This window comes from Galeopterus variegatus, unplaced genomic scaffold, assembly GCF_000696425.1.
Source record: "Galeopterus variegatus unplaced genomic scaffold, G_variegatus-3.0.2 Scaffold1832, whole genome shotgun sequence".
Taxonomy (NCBI): Eukaryota; Metazoa; Chordata; class Mammalia; order Dermoptera; family Cynocephalidae; genus Galeopterus; species Galeopterus variegatus.
The window spans coordinates 74,243-88,936 of record NW_007727943.1 but is presented as its reverse complement, the minus strand read 5'-3'; the positions used below and the strand labels follow the sequence as shown (position 1 = coordinate 88,936).

At 47.9% G+C, this 14,694-nt stretch overlaps 1 protein-coding gene across 1 annotated transcript in view; it reads left to right on the top strand.

Annotated features, from left to right (window-relative positions):
* SLC6A20 (solute carrier family 6 (proline IMINO transporter), member 20) overlaps nt 1-14,050 on the top strand; it is a 23,389-nt gene extending 9,339 nt beyond the window's left edge. The window contains exons 4-10 of the mRNA XM_008579207.1: nt 845-955; nt 1,931-2,172; nt 3,147-3,309; nt 7,514-7,718; nt 9,539-9,698; nt 12,347-12,512; nt 13,171-14,050. Coding sequence (XP_008577429.1) covers nt 845-955; nt 1,931-2,172; nt 3,147-3,309; nt 7,514-7,718; nt 9,539-9,698; nt 12,347-12,512; nt 13,171-13,320 — 1,197 coding nt within the window. The 3' untranslated portion in view covers nt 13,321-14,050. The remainder of the gene's footprint in view (nt 1-844; nt 956-1,930; nt 2,173-3,146; nt 3,310-7,513; nt 7,719-9,538; nt 9,699-12,346; nt 12,513-13,170) is intronic.
* The last annotated feature ends 644 nt before the right edge of the window (nt 14,051-14,694 follow it).

Genomic DNA, 14,694 nt, shown 5'->3' with positions numbered 1-14,694 from the left:
AAAAAAAAAAAACTTAAATCATGATTTCATGTCAATAGAAGATTTGGTTGACAAAAAATTCCATTTATGTGTTATTGTAAAGCTCTTATTATGATTCATGTCAATAGAAGATTTGGTTGACAAAAAATTCCATTTATGTGTTATTGTAAAGCTCTTTTATGAGGTTGCCATCAAAATCAGATTCATTGAATTCCCTATTGTGTTTATTACGGGGACATTGTCCCCTGCGCTACAGTTCAGTACTTTTCCTTTGAGCATTCATGGCCAATCTTCTCTCAGGCCCCAGTTTTAGGGGAAGCCTGTTCCTCCCCAAGTCCCTGATTTATTTTTCTCTTTTAGAGACAATATAAAACATGTGCGTGATTGTGCTTCCCGCTTTGCTTAGGCCACTAGGAGGCTCAGAGCTGGATTTGACCAGGTAGAGACTCAAACATGCTCTGTGGGCTGCCCTTTTCTTCGGGCTCAGAACTGGATTGCTCATATTTTCTTTTCACGCTGATTTCTTGATCTAGCAATTTCAAAATGCTAATGTGATGGGTATATGTCTTTGGGAAGCCTCCTGTCCCTTCTGGAATGTGGTAGGTTTGAAGGGAGGGTGGAGGGCAGAGCCTCGGTACCCATTTCTTTCCCCTCCTGAATAATAGCTTTCCTGGTGGTTCTGGACGTGGGCAGCCACAGCCCACCACCCTCTCCTCCAGCCCAAACTCAAACCCTGTCTCCGACCAGGAATATCAATGCCTCCTGTAGCCATCAGCAGCTGGAGAACACAGCCCGGACACCCCAGAGGTGTGGCGTGGCCTTGCGGGCCCCCCTCCGGGAGCTGACTGTGCCCTCTGGCCCACAGGTGGTGTACTTCACTGCGTTGCTGCCCTACTGTGTGCTCATCGTCTACCTGGTCAGGGGCCTCACGCTCCACGGAGCCACCAACGGCCTGATGTACATGTTCACTCCTAAGGTACAGGCTGGAGGAAAGGGGGCCCTGGGGCGCCTCCCACTCATCCTGCCACCTTCTGGGGTGGGTGCAAATGCGAAGATGGAGGGTGGGTGTAAGCTGTACCAGGGAGGCTGGCTGAGCCCATTAGGCTGTGATGAGGGCTGTGGATCACCTGTGGGCCTGGATCCCCTCCTCAGCCAGCTAGTCCCAGGCCCTGTTAATTATATCTTTCTTCCAGCCCCTTGTCCCTGTGCCCACTGTCCCCTGACTGACAGCTGCCAGCTCCCTTCTGGCTTCCTGCCCCAAGCTCCCCCAACCCCTTTTACACTGTTCACTGCAATGTTCAGCACAAGCGTGGCTCCAGTCATCTCACTTGGCTGCTCACATGTTGCCACACACCCCTGTCCCTATGGGGTTTTTCATGATCCCCTCCCAATCCACCCCCTCTCCAGGCACCCCACAGCCAGTGCTCATTGGGTTGGGGGGTTGGTGCCATTGCCTTTGGAGTGGGACAGATTCTCCATTCAGTACATCTAGTCCCAGGAACAAAGTGACTATAGCATCCACAAAAATGCCCCCCCACATTCCAAAGGCTCCCTGACATCAGTGCTGGGATTCAATGCAGACCTAGACCTCTGCCGCCTGGCCAAGTCACATCACTTCCATCTCTGAATGCCCAGGCCTGTGCAGTGCCTGGCTTGTGAATCAGAGGACTGACATGTTTTGAATTATTTTACTCTACAGTGTTCAATTGCACACCTCCTATGGGTAAGGTGCTGTGGAGGATTTGACATGAGGAATGCCATGTGTTTCATCTGCTGGGGAATGGGCAGGGTGCAGGCCAGGAGCCAGGAAAGCTGGGCTCCAGCCTGCCCCTAGCTGGCTGTGTACTTTAGGCAAGTTCCTTCCCCTCTCTCGGCCTTCCTCCCGTTGTGGGTCTGAGAATTTGGGGTGCTGGCCCAGGGTTCATCGGCCTCGTCCCTGCTGGCCTTCCAGGTCAAACAGCTGGCCGACCCCAAGGCCTGGATCAACGCAGCCACCCAGATCTTCTTCTCACTTGGCCTGGGGTTCGGCAGCCTGATTGCCTTTGCCAGCTACAATGAGCTCTCCAGCAACTGCCAGAAGCATGCCATCATCGTGGCCCTCATCAACAGCAGCACCTCCATATTTGCCAGCATCGTGACCTTCTCCATCTACGGCTTCAAGGCCACCTTCAACTACGAAGACTGCTTGAACAAGTAAGCCTGGGCTGTCCCACTGAGTCCGGGGCCTCACATGGGGAGGTGAGTCCCCGGAGCTCTGAGCGAAAGGGGCAGCCGGGAAGAGGTGGACGCCAAGAAGTCAAGGGTGGGGCAGAGAGCACCAGTTTGGAGTCCTCGTTCTAGGATTCAAATTTGGTCTCCGCCCCCACCAGTGGCAAGTCATGTCTGCCCCACAGACTGAGGTTGGTTTAAGGTGTTCAAAGCACTTAGATAACAGGGATTCAACAAACAAATTTTAGTTTCTTCTGCCCCATCTCCCCTACCTCAAAAGTAACCAAGCTCTCTCTAGCTGAGCCATAGCGATTACTGAGTTTACTTTCTGTAGCCCCTTACCCAAAAATACAAGAACATATTTAGAAAGTGTGCTAGTCACTAGCCACAAGTGGCTAGTTACAAATTTAAATATAAAGTAACTTACATTTAAATAACTTCATTTACATTTAAATATTTTGTATTTAAATAGATTTACTTCTTTTTCTTTTTTTTGCAGCCTGAACCCTTGACCTGTGTGTTACAACACTCTGTTCTAACCAACTGAGCTAACCAGCCAAACTAGATTTACATTTTTTTAAAAATTAGTTTAAATCCGTTTCTCAGTCGCACTAGCCACATTCAAGTGCTCATTTGCCACATGTGGCTAGTGGGTACCAAATTGGACAGCACAGATATAGAACATTTCCACTATCACAGAACTGGACCACTACGCTGGTCCAGAGGTTAAAATAGCCTCGCTGTGGAGGTTTGATTCCTATTGTCATCACAGTCCATATCTTCAAAGCCATTCAAAATTACCCTGTCCTTTAAAAGGGTCACCAATCAACAGATTCGCTCTTCTCACTTCATCAAAAGAGGCTGATGGGAAAGCAGCCTTTGTGCCCAAGCTTCTGAGAGGTTTTGGGGACAGCAACCTTTCTTATCAGTGAAGGTCAATCTGATGGTCTGCTCTACAGGGTGATTCTGTTGCTGACCAATTATTTTGACCTTGAAGAAGGCTCTTTGACAGCCAGCAACCTGGAGGAGGTGAAGGGCCACCTCGCATCAACCTACCCAAGCAAATACAGTGAGGTGTTCCCACAAATTAGAAACTGCAGCTTGGAATCGGAGCTAGGCACGGTAAGGTTGCGGGCAAGGTCGAGGGCAAGGTCATGGGCTAGATCATGGGCTTGCTTCTCTTCACACACTTCATAGGAACCTATGAGAGCTGCTGACTTTGGAGAGATGCACAGTCCATGAAAATCAAGGGTCAATTATTTTCCCTGCAACTCAGAGAAGGGAGATCTGACCACCACTCTCCCCAGGAGCTGCTCTGGATCCTTGTTATTTCAAGGTCCTTTGGGTTCTCTGTGCCCTTTCTTCCTTTTCTTTTGCTCTTTTTAAGTTTTAAAAATATAGGAAAGTGCAGAAAATAATATAACAAATGCTTATATCCACCACTCAGAATGAACAATTGGAAACATTTTGTCATTTTGGGTTCAGATTGTTTTATATAGAGGAAAAGAATGTTTCAGGGACAAAGTTAAAGTCCCCTCTGTTACTTGCCCCAAGTTTTCCCTACACTCACCAAAGGAAAGAACCTTAATTTTTACATTTTTTATTGCCCATATATGTATTCTTAAAAAATATTATTGTTTTGTTGGCAGTTTTTAAATGGACATAGTGGTCCTGGAAGATATTTTTCTCATTCAACATTTTGATTTTGAGATCTGTTCGTAATAATATATGTGGAATTTTATTCATTCATTTTAAATGCTACATTTTATTCCGTTACATATATATATATCACAATTTATTTACCCATTTCCTTACTAATAGACATTTGGATTTGTTTGTCTTTTTAGCAGAATTTTGCTACTAAAATCATTCTTATTTATACTTTGCAGAGTTATCTTTGTCATGCTGGGATCTTTATTTTTTTTCACATTAATTTCAAGATCAGTTTGACAAGTTTTATTTGGAAAAAAAATCCCTTAGGGAATTTTTATTAAGATTGCATTGATTTTATAATGTAATTTGGGGAGAATTAATATCTTTTGGATTGTAACTTTTGATTCAGGAACATGCTTTCTCTCATTCACTCAAGTCTTCCTTTGTATTTTTCAGCAAATTTTCCCCATGAATATCTTGGCACATCTTTTATTAGATTTATATTACCTTATTGTTTTACTGTTGCTGTGAATGGTGTCTTCTTTCCCCCCTATGATTGTTTATTTTTGTCGCAAAAGAAAGCTAAATGTTTTTGTATGTTGGTCTTGTATCTTGCAACCTCAATGAATTCTCTTATTAATTCTCATATTCTTCTATAGATTTGCTTCAGTTTTCCATGTAAACTATATTATCACCTGCAGATACAATTTTGCATTTTCTTATTGTATTCGCTAGGACTTCCAGCACAATGGAAGTGGAAGTAAGAGTGGGCATATTTGTCCAATTCAGATATTTAATGTAAATACTTCTGGAGACTACTTCTAGAGAATGTTTGTAGAGAACATTTTTCAGTAATAGAGAGCAGGAAGGGCCTATGGCTCTTATTGCTAGCACGCTGCTTTGGAAGCTGGTATTTTCTGTTTGGCTGGTTGAGATTTTCAGCACTTTGTTTCATGAGTGGAGCCATTCTGGGCCATTTCATGGGTGAGACAACACTGTTCCTCCTGGTTGCTCAGCCTTGGTTTTCTGCTTACGCAGGCCTGTGGTATGACCTTCCCTCCCTGGGCAGGTATCAGACTCCCAGTCCCCAACCCCAGCCTTCAAGGCCTAGATCCCATTCAGCACCTGTTCAGTGCTTTCAAGTTTCCTTTTTGGTTTTGGCTCCTGGGAGTTTTCCTCACTTACTTTTGAGCTTGGCTCTATGTCCAAGAATTATAGTGTGTGGTTACTGATTTATTTAGACTTTTTTTTCCCCCTGTGATTTGTTCTTTTTCTTTCCTCATTCCACTTTATTCCCTATTGTTTGGAATTTGGATACTTGATTTCTCTTCTTGAAGTTTTCCTGTGCATATTTGACATAAGAAAGACTAACTTTAGATAATATCTTAACTTCCCTTCCAAATAGCACAAGGGCTTGCAGACACTTCCAATTCATCTCTTCCTTAAATTATTAAATATGATTGATCCAGTTCCGTCTTTTTAAACCCATCAGTTGGACACTATTGTTATTTTATCAGGCAGTGTTTGTGTTTGCCTACACATTTTCCCTTTTATTTGTCCACCATACCTTTTTACATCCCAGCTGTCTTTGGGGGTTTCTTCCCTTAAAATACCTTCCTTTAGAGCAGATTTCTTTATAGTAAATTTTCTCAGGTTTTGTTTGTATGTAAGTGTCTATATTTGGCCCCTTTTGTTTAATTTTAATTTTAAATTTTTTGGCTCCTATTTTTTAAAGACATTTTTCTCCTGAGTAGAAAATTCTAGGTTAGCAGTTATTTTCTCTCAACACATTGAAGGTATTTGCCGTGTGATTCTGGCTTCCGTTGTTGCTGTTGAAATTTTCTTTCATTCTTTGTAAGCGAGCAGTTTTTCTGCTCTCTGATTTCTGTCATGATTTTCCCTCTGTCTTTGGCCTGTGCAATCTAAGCATGAGTGTATTTTTATTTTTTCAATCTAGGCTTGGGTGTGGTTGGGCTTCCTGGATCTGTGGATCCATGTTTCTTATCAATTTTGAAAAACTTATACCTATTATCTCTTAATCATTGCCTCTACTTCTCTTTTCTTTTTTTATAACTTCATTTAGACCTATGTTAGACCTTCTCATCCTATCCTACAGGTCTCTTAACCTCTCTTTATTTTTCCCAATGTCTTACCTTTTTTTTTTCTTTATGGATTCATTCCTGGATATAGATCTCAGTTCACTAATTCTCTCTTCAACTGCATCTAATCTGGTATTTAACTGTCAATTGAGCCTTTTAATTCAATAACTGTATTTTTTATTTTTAGACACTTCCCCCCCACACACATATTGACTTGTTCAGTCCAACAGCTTTTTGCTACATGTTTATTTTTTTATTTTATCTTTTATTTCTGTAAACACTTCATACATAGCTGTTCCAGTGGTGGCTGTGGGCAGGAGAATGACAGTGGCCCACCCTGGTGGGGAAGAGTATTTTGTCACTAACACGGGTTAGAACTGCTAGCTCATGTAGTAGGTTTTTTATTGTTTTTACATTCTCTACAAGCGATCACTTCGTTACTGTTTGCAACTGAGGCTGACTGTGCCTCTTGGCATATGCCATTGAGCTAGTCTGTATTCTTACTGTAGTCTGATCAGGCTGTCATAACAAAATACCACAGACTGGGTGGCTTAAACAACAGAAATTTATTTCTCACAGTTCTAGAGGCTAGGAAGGCCAAGATAAAGGTCCAACAGTGCTTAGTTTTTGGTGAGGTCCTACTTCCTGGTTCATAGACAAGCCATCTTCTCACTGTGTCACACATGATGGAGAGAGAGCTGTCTCCCTCTTCCCCTTCTTATAAGGCCACCGTCCTATCAAATTAGGGCCCCACCTTTATAACCTCATTTAACCTTAATTACCTCCTAAAGACTCTGTCTCCAGATACAGTCACGTTGGGGATGAAGGTTTCAACATATGAATTTTGGGGGGTCACTTTCAGTCCATAGCAATTCTGAATCTGACAATTTAGCATCTGCCACCTTGGGGAAGGGTGTTCTAAATCTTACTTCTTAGTCCTGCTGACTCTTCACTCACAGTGACGTTTCACTCATTTAGACCCTGCGGGTCTAAATTGGGGAACTTTACCCCAGAGAAGGTTTGCTTTTGCTTCTTCTGCTGGTGGCTAGGGAGCACCCCAGCCCATAACCCCTTTCAGACCCCTCAGGGATTTGTCTTTAAACAGGAGTTCCAGGCTCAGTTTCCACAGTTGAGTATCTCCACAACAGTGTCACCAGCACGAGGGTCTGGCTGCTGACACCCCTGCCCCTCCTGATTGCCTGCTGGCCCAGCCAGCTCCCCACCACCTCTGTCAGTGCCAGCCACCAAGGTCTCAAAACACCTAGTCAGTCATGACATTGGAAGCTGAAATTATCCAAACAGAATTTGCATAAGTTGGGGAGGGAGAGGAGGACTCAGTTTTTCGGGGTGACTGCAAGTTCTCTACATACTTTGCATCTATGGGCTCCTAGCAGCCCCTATTTCCATACAGCCCGCGTGTGCCTGGGGAGCTGGTCTGCAGATGGAAGATCCAACCTCAGGATGTGGCTTCTCATGGCCAGGCCCAAAGCTGCCAACGTTGCTTAGCCCTGGGTGTGTTTAAGGAGACTGTGAGTCCCCTCTGTGTGTAACTGGTGTCTTCTCACCATGGGCAGGCCGTCCAGGGCAGTGGCCTGTCTTTCATCGTCTACACTGAGGCCATTAAAAACATGGAGGTGTCCCAGCTGTGGTCGGTGCTGTACTTCTTCATGCTGTTGATGCTGGGCATTGGGAGCATGCTGGGGAACACGGCAGCCATCCTCACTCCTCTGACTGACAGCAGAGTCATTTCCAGCCACCTGCCCAAGGAGGTCATCTCAGGTCAGTGGGCCAGTCCACTGAGGAGGCAGGGCAGGGAGGCTGGGACGTGGGGTGAGCAGCACACGAGCATTCTCAGGTGCTGTGCACTTGCTGAGGTGGCCACAGAGGGCTGCGGCAACCTCGCCACGGTTGTGCCACCAGCTTCTCCTCGCAGTCAGGGACGTGGACTCTGTGATTCACCCGCTGCATTTCATTCTCCACATCACAGGGAAATGAGGCCACCCCAACCTAGGGGAAAGGCCAAGTTCACCAACATGGCACGCAAAGCTTTCCAGGCTAGGAGAGAACCTGCTTTTGTTCCCTCCTCGCAGTCAGGGACGTGGACTCTGTGATTCACCCGCTGCATTTCGTTCTCCACATCACAGGGAAATGAGGCCACCCCAACCTAGGGGAAGGGCCAAGTTCACCAACATGGCACGCAAAGCTTTCCAGGCTAGGAGAGAACCTGCTTTTGTTCTTATTTGTTTTAATTGATGTTATGATTATAAAGTGTACATATCTTCAGTACAAACACAATGAATTTTGTAGAAGTATCCACCCTAGTAACCACCCCACCTAGAAGATGCAGAACATTTCCCACACCCCCAAGAGCTCCTCCCCCGCCTTCTCTGGCCATATGCACCCCCAGAGGTCACATCTATTCTGACTTCTACATTTGAGGGTTTTTTCCTGTTCTTGGAGCGCATGTAAATGAAATCTCCTTGTGTCTTTATTCGCTCAAATCTGTCTGTGAGAGCCACCCAAGCTGTTGCAAGCAGCAATGCCCTGTCCCTTTTCCTGACTGTGTAATAATGCACTGTAAGACCACATACCAGATTTCTTTATCTATTCTGCTCTCGATGGACATTTGGGTTGTTAGGGAAGGAGCCATTCATAGTCCTCAGGGTTCCACCCACCACCCACCTGCTCCATTCCAACCAGGCAGTGTCCTGAGAAGCCTGTGGCCAGCACCTCGGCCTTTGGTGGCCCCACTCCTCCACATCCAGGATGAATCAACCCAGCTCCCATGTGTGTCACCGTCAGGATGGTAGTGGGGCTTGGAGGCTGGCAGTCTGTGGTGTGGCAGTGGGAAGGGCAGGTGGGAGCTTTGGATTCAATCACTTGATGGGGTGTACGAGGGAGGTAGCCAAAGGAGCCCGGGACAAAAGCCCAGGTTCTGGAGGCTGAAGGGCCAGTGTCAGAATCCTGACTCTGCCACTAGTGGGCCAGGGGCTGTGGGGGACTTACTCGACATCTCTGAGCCTTGGCTCCACCGTCTGTGAAAGGGGGCTCCTGATACCTGCCTCAGAGGCTTAGGATCCAGTGCATGGCAGGTGCCTGGCAAGCAGTAGGACCTAGGTAAACAGTTTCTTCCCCTCCACCCCCTTCTTGTTGGATACGAGTCGCCTCTAGGAAGCCCTGATGGGGGTACCCTGTGTTCAAGTCTCCTCCCGGACTCACTTCCCATGAGCTCTGGGCTGAGTCGTTGGGACAAACAGCATCAGCAGACCCACAGCCTGCACGAGATTCCCGAGAGAAAGTGCCCACCACTTTTTTGCTTTTCCGTTGAGCTTGGTGCCCTGACCCCTGCAGGACAACTCAGTGAATTAATGTCCACGAGTCCTGCTGACACTCCTGGGGACACCTTTGCATCCCCTGCACCCTCCACACACGGCACACACCTTCAGAGAGGCCAAACCATGACAGCTCTTCCAACCCAGGTGGAGGAACCAATTGGCCAAAGTCCCCTGAGGGTCTGTGGCTCCAGCTGCCCCGTACAACGTTGGATGGACGGGCGGGGGAGTCTCAGGCGGGTAAGCAGGTGGTCTTGTGGCCCCCAGGTCTGGTGTGCCTCATCAACTGTGCCATCGGCCTGGTGTTCACCACGGAGGCTGGCAGCTACTGGTTTGACATATTCAACGACTACGCAGCCACGCTGTCCCTGCTGCTCATCGTCCTGGTGGAGACAGTGTCGGTGAGCTACGTGTACGGGCTGCGGAGGTGAGGAGGCGCTTCTTCCCTGGGCCCGGCGTGCTCTCCACCGCTGCTTCTCTGCCCTCAGGTCTCAGCCCATCCTCTGCCTTCCTTTGCCTCCAACCGGTGTCTCCTCTCTCGTGTCCTGTAGTTTTACTCTGTGTCATAGGACGTTTGCCAGTTGACTCCACTGGACCCCCCGCAGCTTACTGGGGCAGGGAATCGTGCCTCCCGGCACTAGATACTCTGGTCATGAGCCAACATCAGTATTTTTCAAGAACCCTGACCAAACTTACCCCTTAGAACACTTACTCCTTAGAAAATGTGGCAAATTCCTAATGTAAGCAGGTTCTCAGTCCTGGTGCCCAGCACAGCCCTGGAATGTCTCAATCCTCCCCAGGTGATGGGGTGCACGGCTGTCAAACCAGAGTGTGCACTGGAACCACCGGGGGCTGCGGGGCCTCCCACCAGAGGTTCTGATTAAGTAGGTCTGCGGTAAGGCCCTAGAATTCACCTTTCTGACAAGTTCCCAGGTGAGTGTGGGGACCACACTTTGAGAACCACTGGTCTAGCGAGCCTTGTTACAATAACTGTGGTCCCCAAAGCAGCCACGGCCACGGCAGCAGCAGGGAGTGTGATGGAACTGCAGAATCTGGGCCACCCTGGCCCACTGAATCAGATCCTGTGTTGTAATAACATGTCCAGGGGGTCCCAGGCCCACTACAGCCTGGGAAGTGCTGCTCAAATGTGAGCCTGGATTAGCAGGCAGTGCCAAGTTGTTTTCCTTCCCTCTGCCCCAGTTTTTTCTGACCCTCCACACTGGTCAGGGGCTGGGAAGGGAGACCAGCTCGACACTTTGGGAGGCAGGCAGTCCCTTGAACGGCATTTCCCACCGTGTCCCTGGAAGGGCTGGGGTCCTGCACCAGGCTGAAGCGTCTTCCACGATCAATTAATTTAAGGACGTAAGTTAAACAAAAGCAAATCATTGTCTTTCCTGCAGAGCTTCTCAGGGTCAAGACAGCTGTGAATCTCAAAGAGAAGTTACAATTTGCAGGCCTTTTTATCCTCCCGTCCCCCCAGCACTAACGTTTTGAGGACACTAGTGTTAGGGTGACTAACTCTCCCTGTTACTCCATGACCAAGGGTCTCCTGGACGTGGGAATCTCATTGCTGAAACCAGGAAAACCCCAGTGAAGTGGGAAAAATTGGCCAGTCTAGGGGGAGAAAGAAATTGGTCACCTGAGAGAGTGAGTGTTTCAGGGTAGAAAGAGAGGGCTGGGGAGAGAGGGACAGAACCTTGGGCCCATTGGCAGTCACGAGGGGGAGTGGGGGACGCAGGTCCACCAAAAGGGGGTGGTGGGAGGTGACGAGGGAGATTTTGTAAGCAGCTGATCTGGTGAGGCCAGGAGAAGGGTCCTCTGCTTGCTTAGGGGACAGCGCCATCTAGTGACCCCAGCAACAGTGTCCTGCGGCTCTTCTGCAGCTGGATCTTTACTATTTTCTCTATCCAGAAATGTTTGGGGGAGGGGTGCTGTGAAGAGACAAGAGGACCCCCAACACTTTCTGACCTGCATAGTTTTGAAAGCCCCAGGTATTCATGTGTCTACTGGAGACTTTGTGGCCTAGAGCCTAGAGTCCAGTGAAGTTGGCAGCAGCAAGGGCAGGTAGTAGTCTCCACACAGCCTTATAGGGACGCCCGGGACGTGCAACGGACCCAAGGAAGGCAGGTGGCTGCGACTGGAGCTGGTGACAGCCACACATCACCCTGCCCCGGTGCCTCCTGGCAAGGCTGCCTCTGCACTGGAGGCAGGAGGCCAGTCCAGGTTCTGGGCCTGGTCTGCCACTGCCAGGTACCTTGGGGCAAGCCAAGTCACAGCCTGGGCCTCCGTCTCTTCCCCTGTGAAATGGGGAGACTGCCTGGGCCAGCATCTCCCAAAGTGCTGAAGACACTTTTCATATTCACGTGTGTGTATTTGAAAAATATATGATTAGCCCGTGAAATCCATGATAAAATGAACACTGTTGTGCTATTGCTAAACTTATGTAAAAGAATCAATTTAAAGAAAAAAGACAGTGCGCAGATATGATGGAAATCGTGATGGTGGTCTGGGGGCAACTGCGTTTGGGAATCACTGCCCTGGCTTCTCTAGGCCAGCTTTGACAGACCGGGGCTAAGGTCCTTTCAGCCCAAGGCTTGCATTTCCCTCTGTCCCGGAAAGCCTGCTCGGGTCTTCAGGGACGAAGTGATTCTGCTCTGGGAGCATTTCTAATGGGTAGTAGAGTCACCGCTAGGCAAGCAGGGTGGGAGGGGAAGGGCGAAGCTGCTGTAGGGGCCCCTGTGTTTGAGAACTGGCTTGGCAGGCGTTCCCCTTCTCTTGCCATTCCTGGGAGCTGCCCTCCTGGTCTACGCCAGCAGCCTTCATCTGAGGGCCGGCACCCGGAACATGTCTCTGATATCTGCCTACCTGTGGAGTGGTCACTTTGTCACTCCTCTCGGGCAGCCTCAGCTCTTCTCCCCTCCCAACCCCCAAACCCCCTTTCCTGGGAAGGTATCAGAGGGGGGCCCAGTGCTCATGTGCAAACATCAGTCTTCCTGAGCCAATAGGGATGTGTAGGCTGGACCCCCTCACCTCCAGCAACATGTGTCATCCAGACTTTCCCTTTTTTCCACATAGATTTGAAAGTGACCTGAAGGCCATGACCGGTCAAGCTGTCAACTGGTACTGGAAGGCCATGTGGGCCATCGTGAGCCCGCTGCTGATCATCAGCCTCTTTATCTTCTACCTGAGCGACTACGTCCTCAAGGGCACCCTGCAGTACCAAGCCTGGGATGCCACCCAGGTAGCTGCTGTCTCTGCAGGGCTGGTGCTGGGCCCCTAGGTCACTCATGAGCATGGGCCTTTTGTTTTCTGAAACCAAGGAATTATTTCCATGGTGTGAGTGTTTGTCACAACATGGAAATATCACCGAGGTACTTAAAAATTACAGTCCAGGATAGCAGTTTTAAATGTGTGCTGCAGTGAGGAGAGCCCTCCCCTGGAAGCTGAGGAGGGCTCGCTGCAGAGGTGCTGGTTCCCGCCTCCTGGGCAGCACACCTCTCCTCAGCCATCAGTGTCTGGTGGCCACCGTATTGGACAGCACTGATCTAGAGCATTTCTATCATCACAGGAAGTTCCATGTAGGTGCCCTGAAAGGGGCCTCAAACAGGCACATTATTATTCTTGAGATTATTCTTTATGGGTAGCTCTAAATAATAGCTCTGCACACACTGGCTGAAGTAGGTGCTATTATTCCTGGTACATGGACAAGAAAGATGAGGGGAACTAGTTTACCGGCATGCTTGCCAACGAGCTGAGGGGGCAGGGTGGCCCAGGTGTAAGGGTTCCCAGCCCACATGCTCTCTTCCCACCAACTTCGGGGGCCTGAGGCCTGGGGCACTGCTCTCCAAAGGCTCTGCCTGGGAAGGGTCTCTCTGCTGACGCTCAGTTTCTCCCCCCAGGGCCAGCTGGTGACCAGGGATTACCCCGTGTACGCACTGGCCATCATTGGGCTGCTTGTGGCCACCTCCATCATGTGCATTCCCCTGGTGGCCCTGGGGGTTTTCATCATGCGATGCCTCAAGAGGGGTGGCACAGCCCTCGTAGGCTGAGCACAACGTCAGCCGCTCGCTGTTTCCCAGCTACATTTACAGGTAGAGCCTCCTGAACTGCTTTGAAAAATAGTTAAGCGAGAAGTACTCAGCCTGTCAACTTCCTGAGTCTCTAAAGAAGAATCAGGAAGGGGTGGAGGAAGAAGACTCCCCTGGGAGGAAACACACTCTTCATGAAGCCACCCTTTCTCCCCTCTGCCTGCCCTAGGAAGGTCGCAGGTCGAGACCACGGTGCTGCCTCATCATTGAGGGGGGGAGGCTGTTAAAGCCAGCCTTGAAGATAATTGCTGCCTTGATTCTAGGAAAGCCCTAGAATTAAGGCACATTGTGAGCTGAAATTTGACTATAACTTTTTTTAACATTTATTTGTATGTATTTGTGAGGTAGGTTGTGTTGTTTCAATACATGCATATACTGTACCTTGATTCACTTAAGACAGTGGAGCTTTGTACCCATTAATCCACCACTTCCCCTCCCCGCGTTCCCCAGCCCTTCCAGCCTGACTATAATTTTTATGGGACCAAATTTAAGCAATTTGGTCTTTTACTGAAGAGACACCAAAATATTAGAGGGCGATCGCTTTTGGATCAGTTTGAGGAGTTTGGAAGTGCCTGAGACTGCATATTTGAATGTCATTGGTGTGAAATTAATTTTTTTCTTTTAGTCATAGTGCATGTGCAATTTGTGTGTTCCCTTTTCACTCTTTAAATGCTAATAGGATTGACTGGTCATAAAAAAAAGACCTTTGCTTTGGAACCCCAGAGGGGGTCACCTTTCTCTAATCTAAGGTCATTCACAGTGGGTCCAGGACCAGCCCTCTCTACAAAAATTGCCCCAACCACAGTGAGCAACCCAAAACTACGTGAGTCTGTGCAAACACCCCTGCCTGTGGTGTCTTAGTATATTGGGAAAGGCACTGGAAGTGAATCTAACTTTCTCATAGACTTAATGTTATATTTGGATATCATGGCCAGCTCTATAAAGGTCACAAACATCATTAACAATCAATTTTAAATTACTTATCTATACATAGGAAAGTTTTCTAAAATGTATATAATTCAGAGCATCTTGTAACTGAAGACACACCATACTTATGAGATAGCATTAGTCAACATGCGAATTTGTCTTTTTTTTTTTTATTGCGGTAAAGTAGGTCGAGGTTACCCCTAAAGTGAGAGGGTCCCTTCCTGCTTTAACATCTTGTGCTTCATTGAGATCATGGAATTCAGGAAAGTTTCTTTGGGTGTATTTGTATAGACATCTTTGAAGACACAAACATTCACTTGGGACATCATCCAGAGATGTCATTTTTTAAAAAAACTTCTTTTTCATCTGTAAATTGCTCTATAGCAAAAAATGGTCATTAGAAAAGTC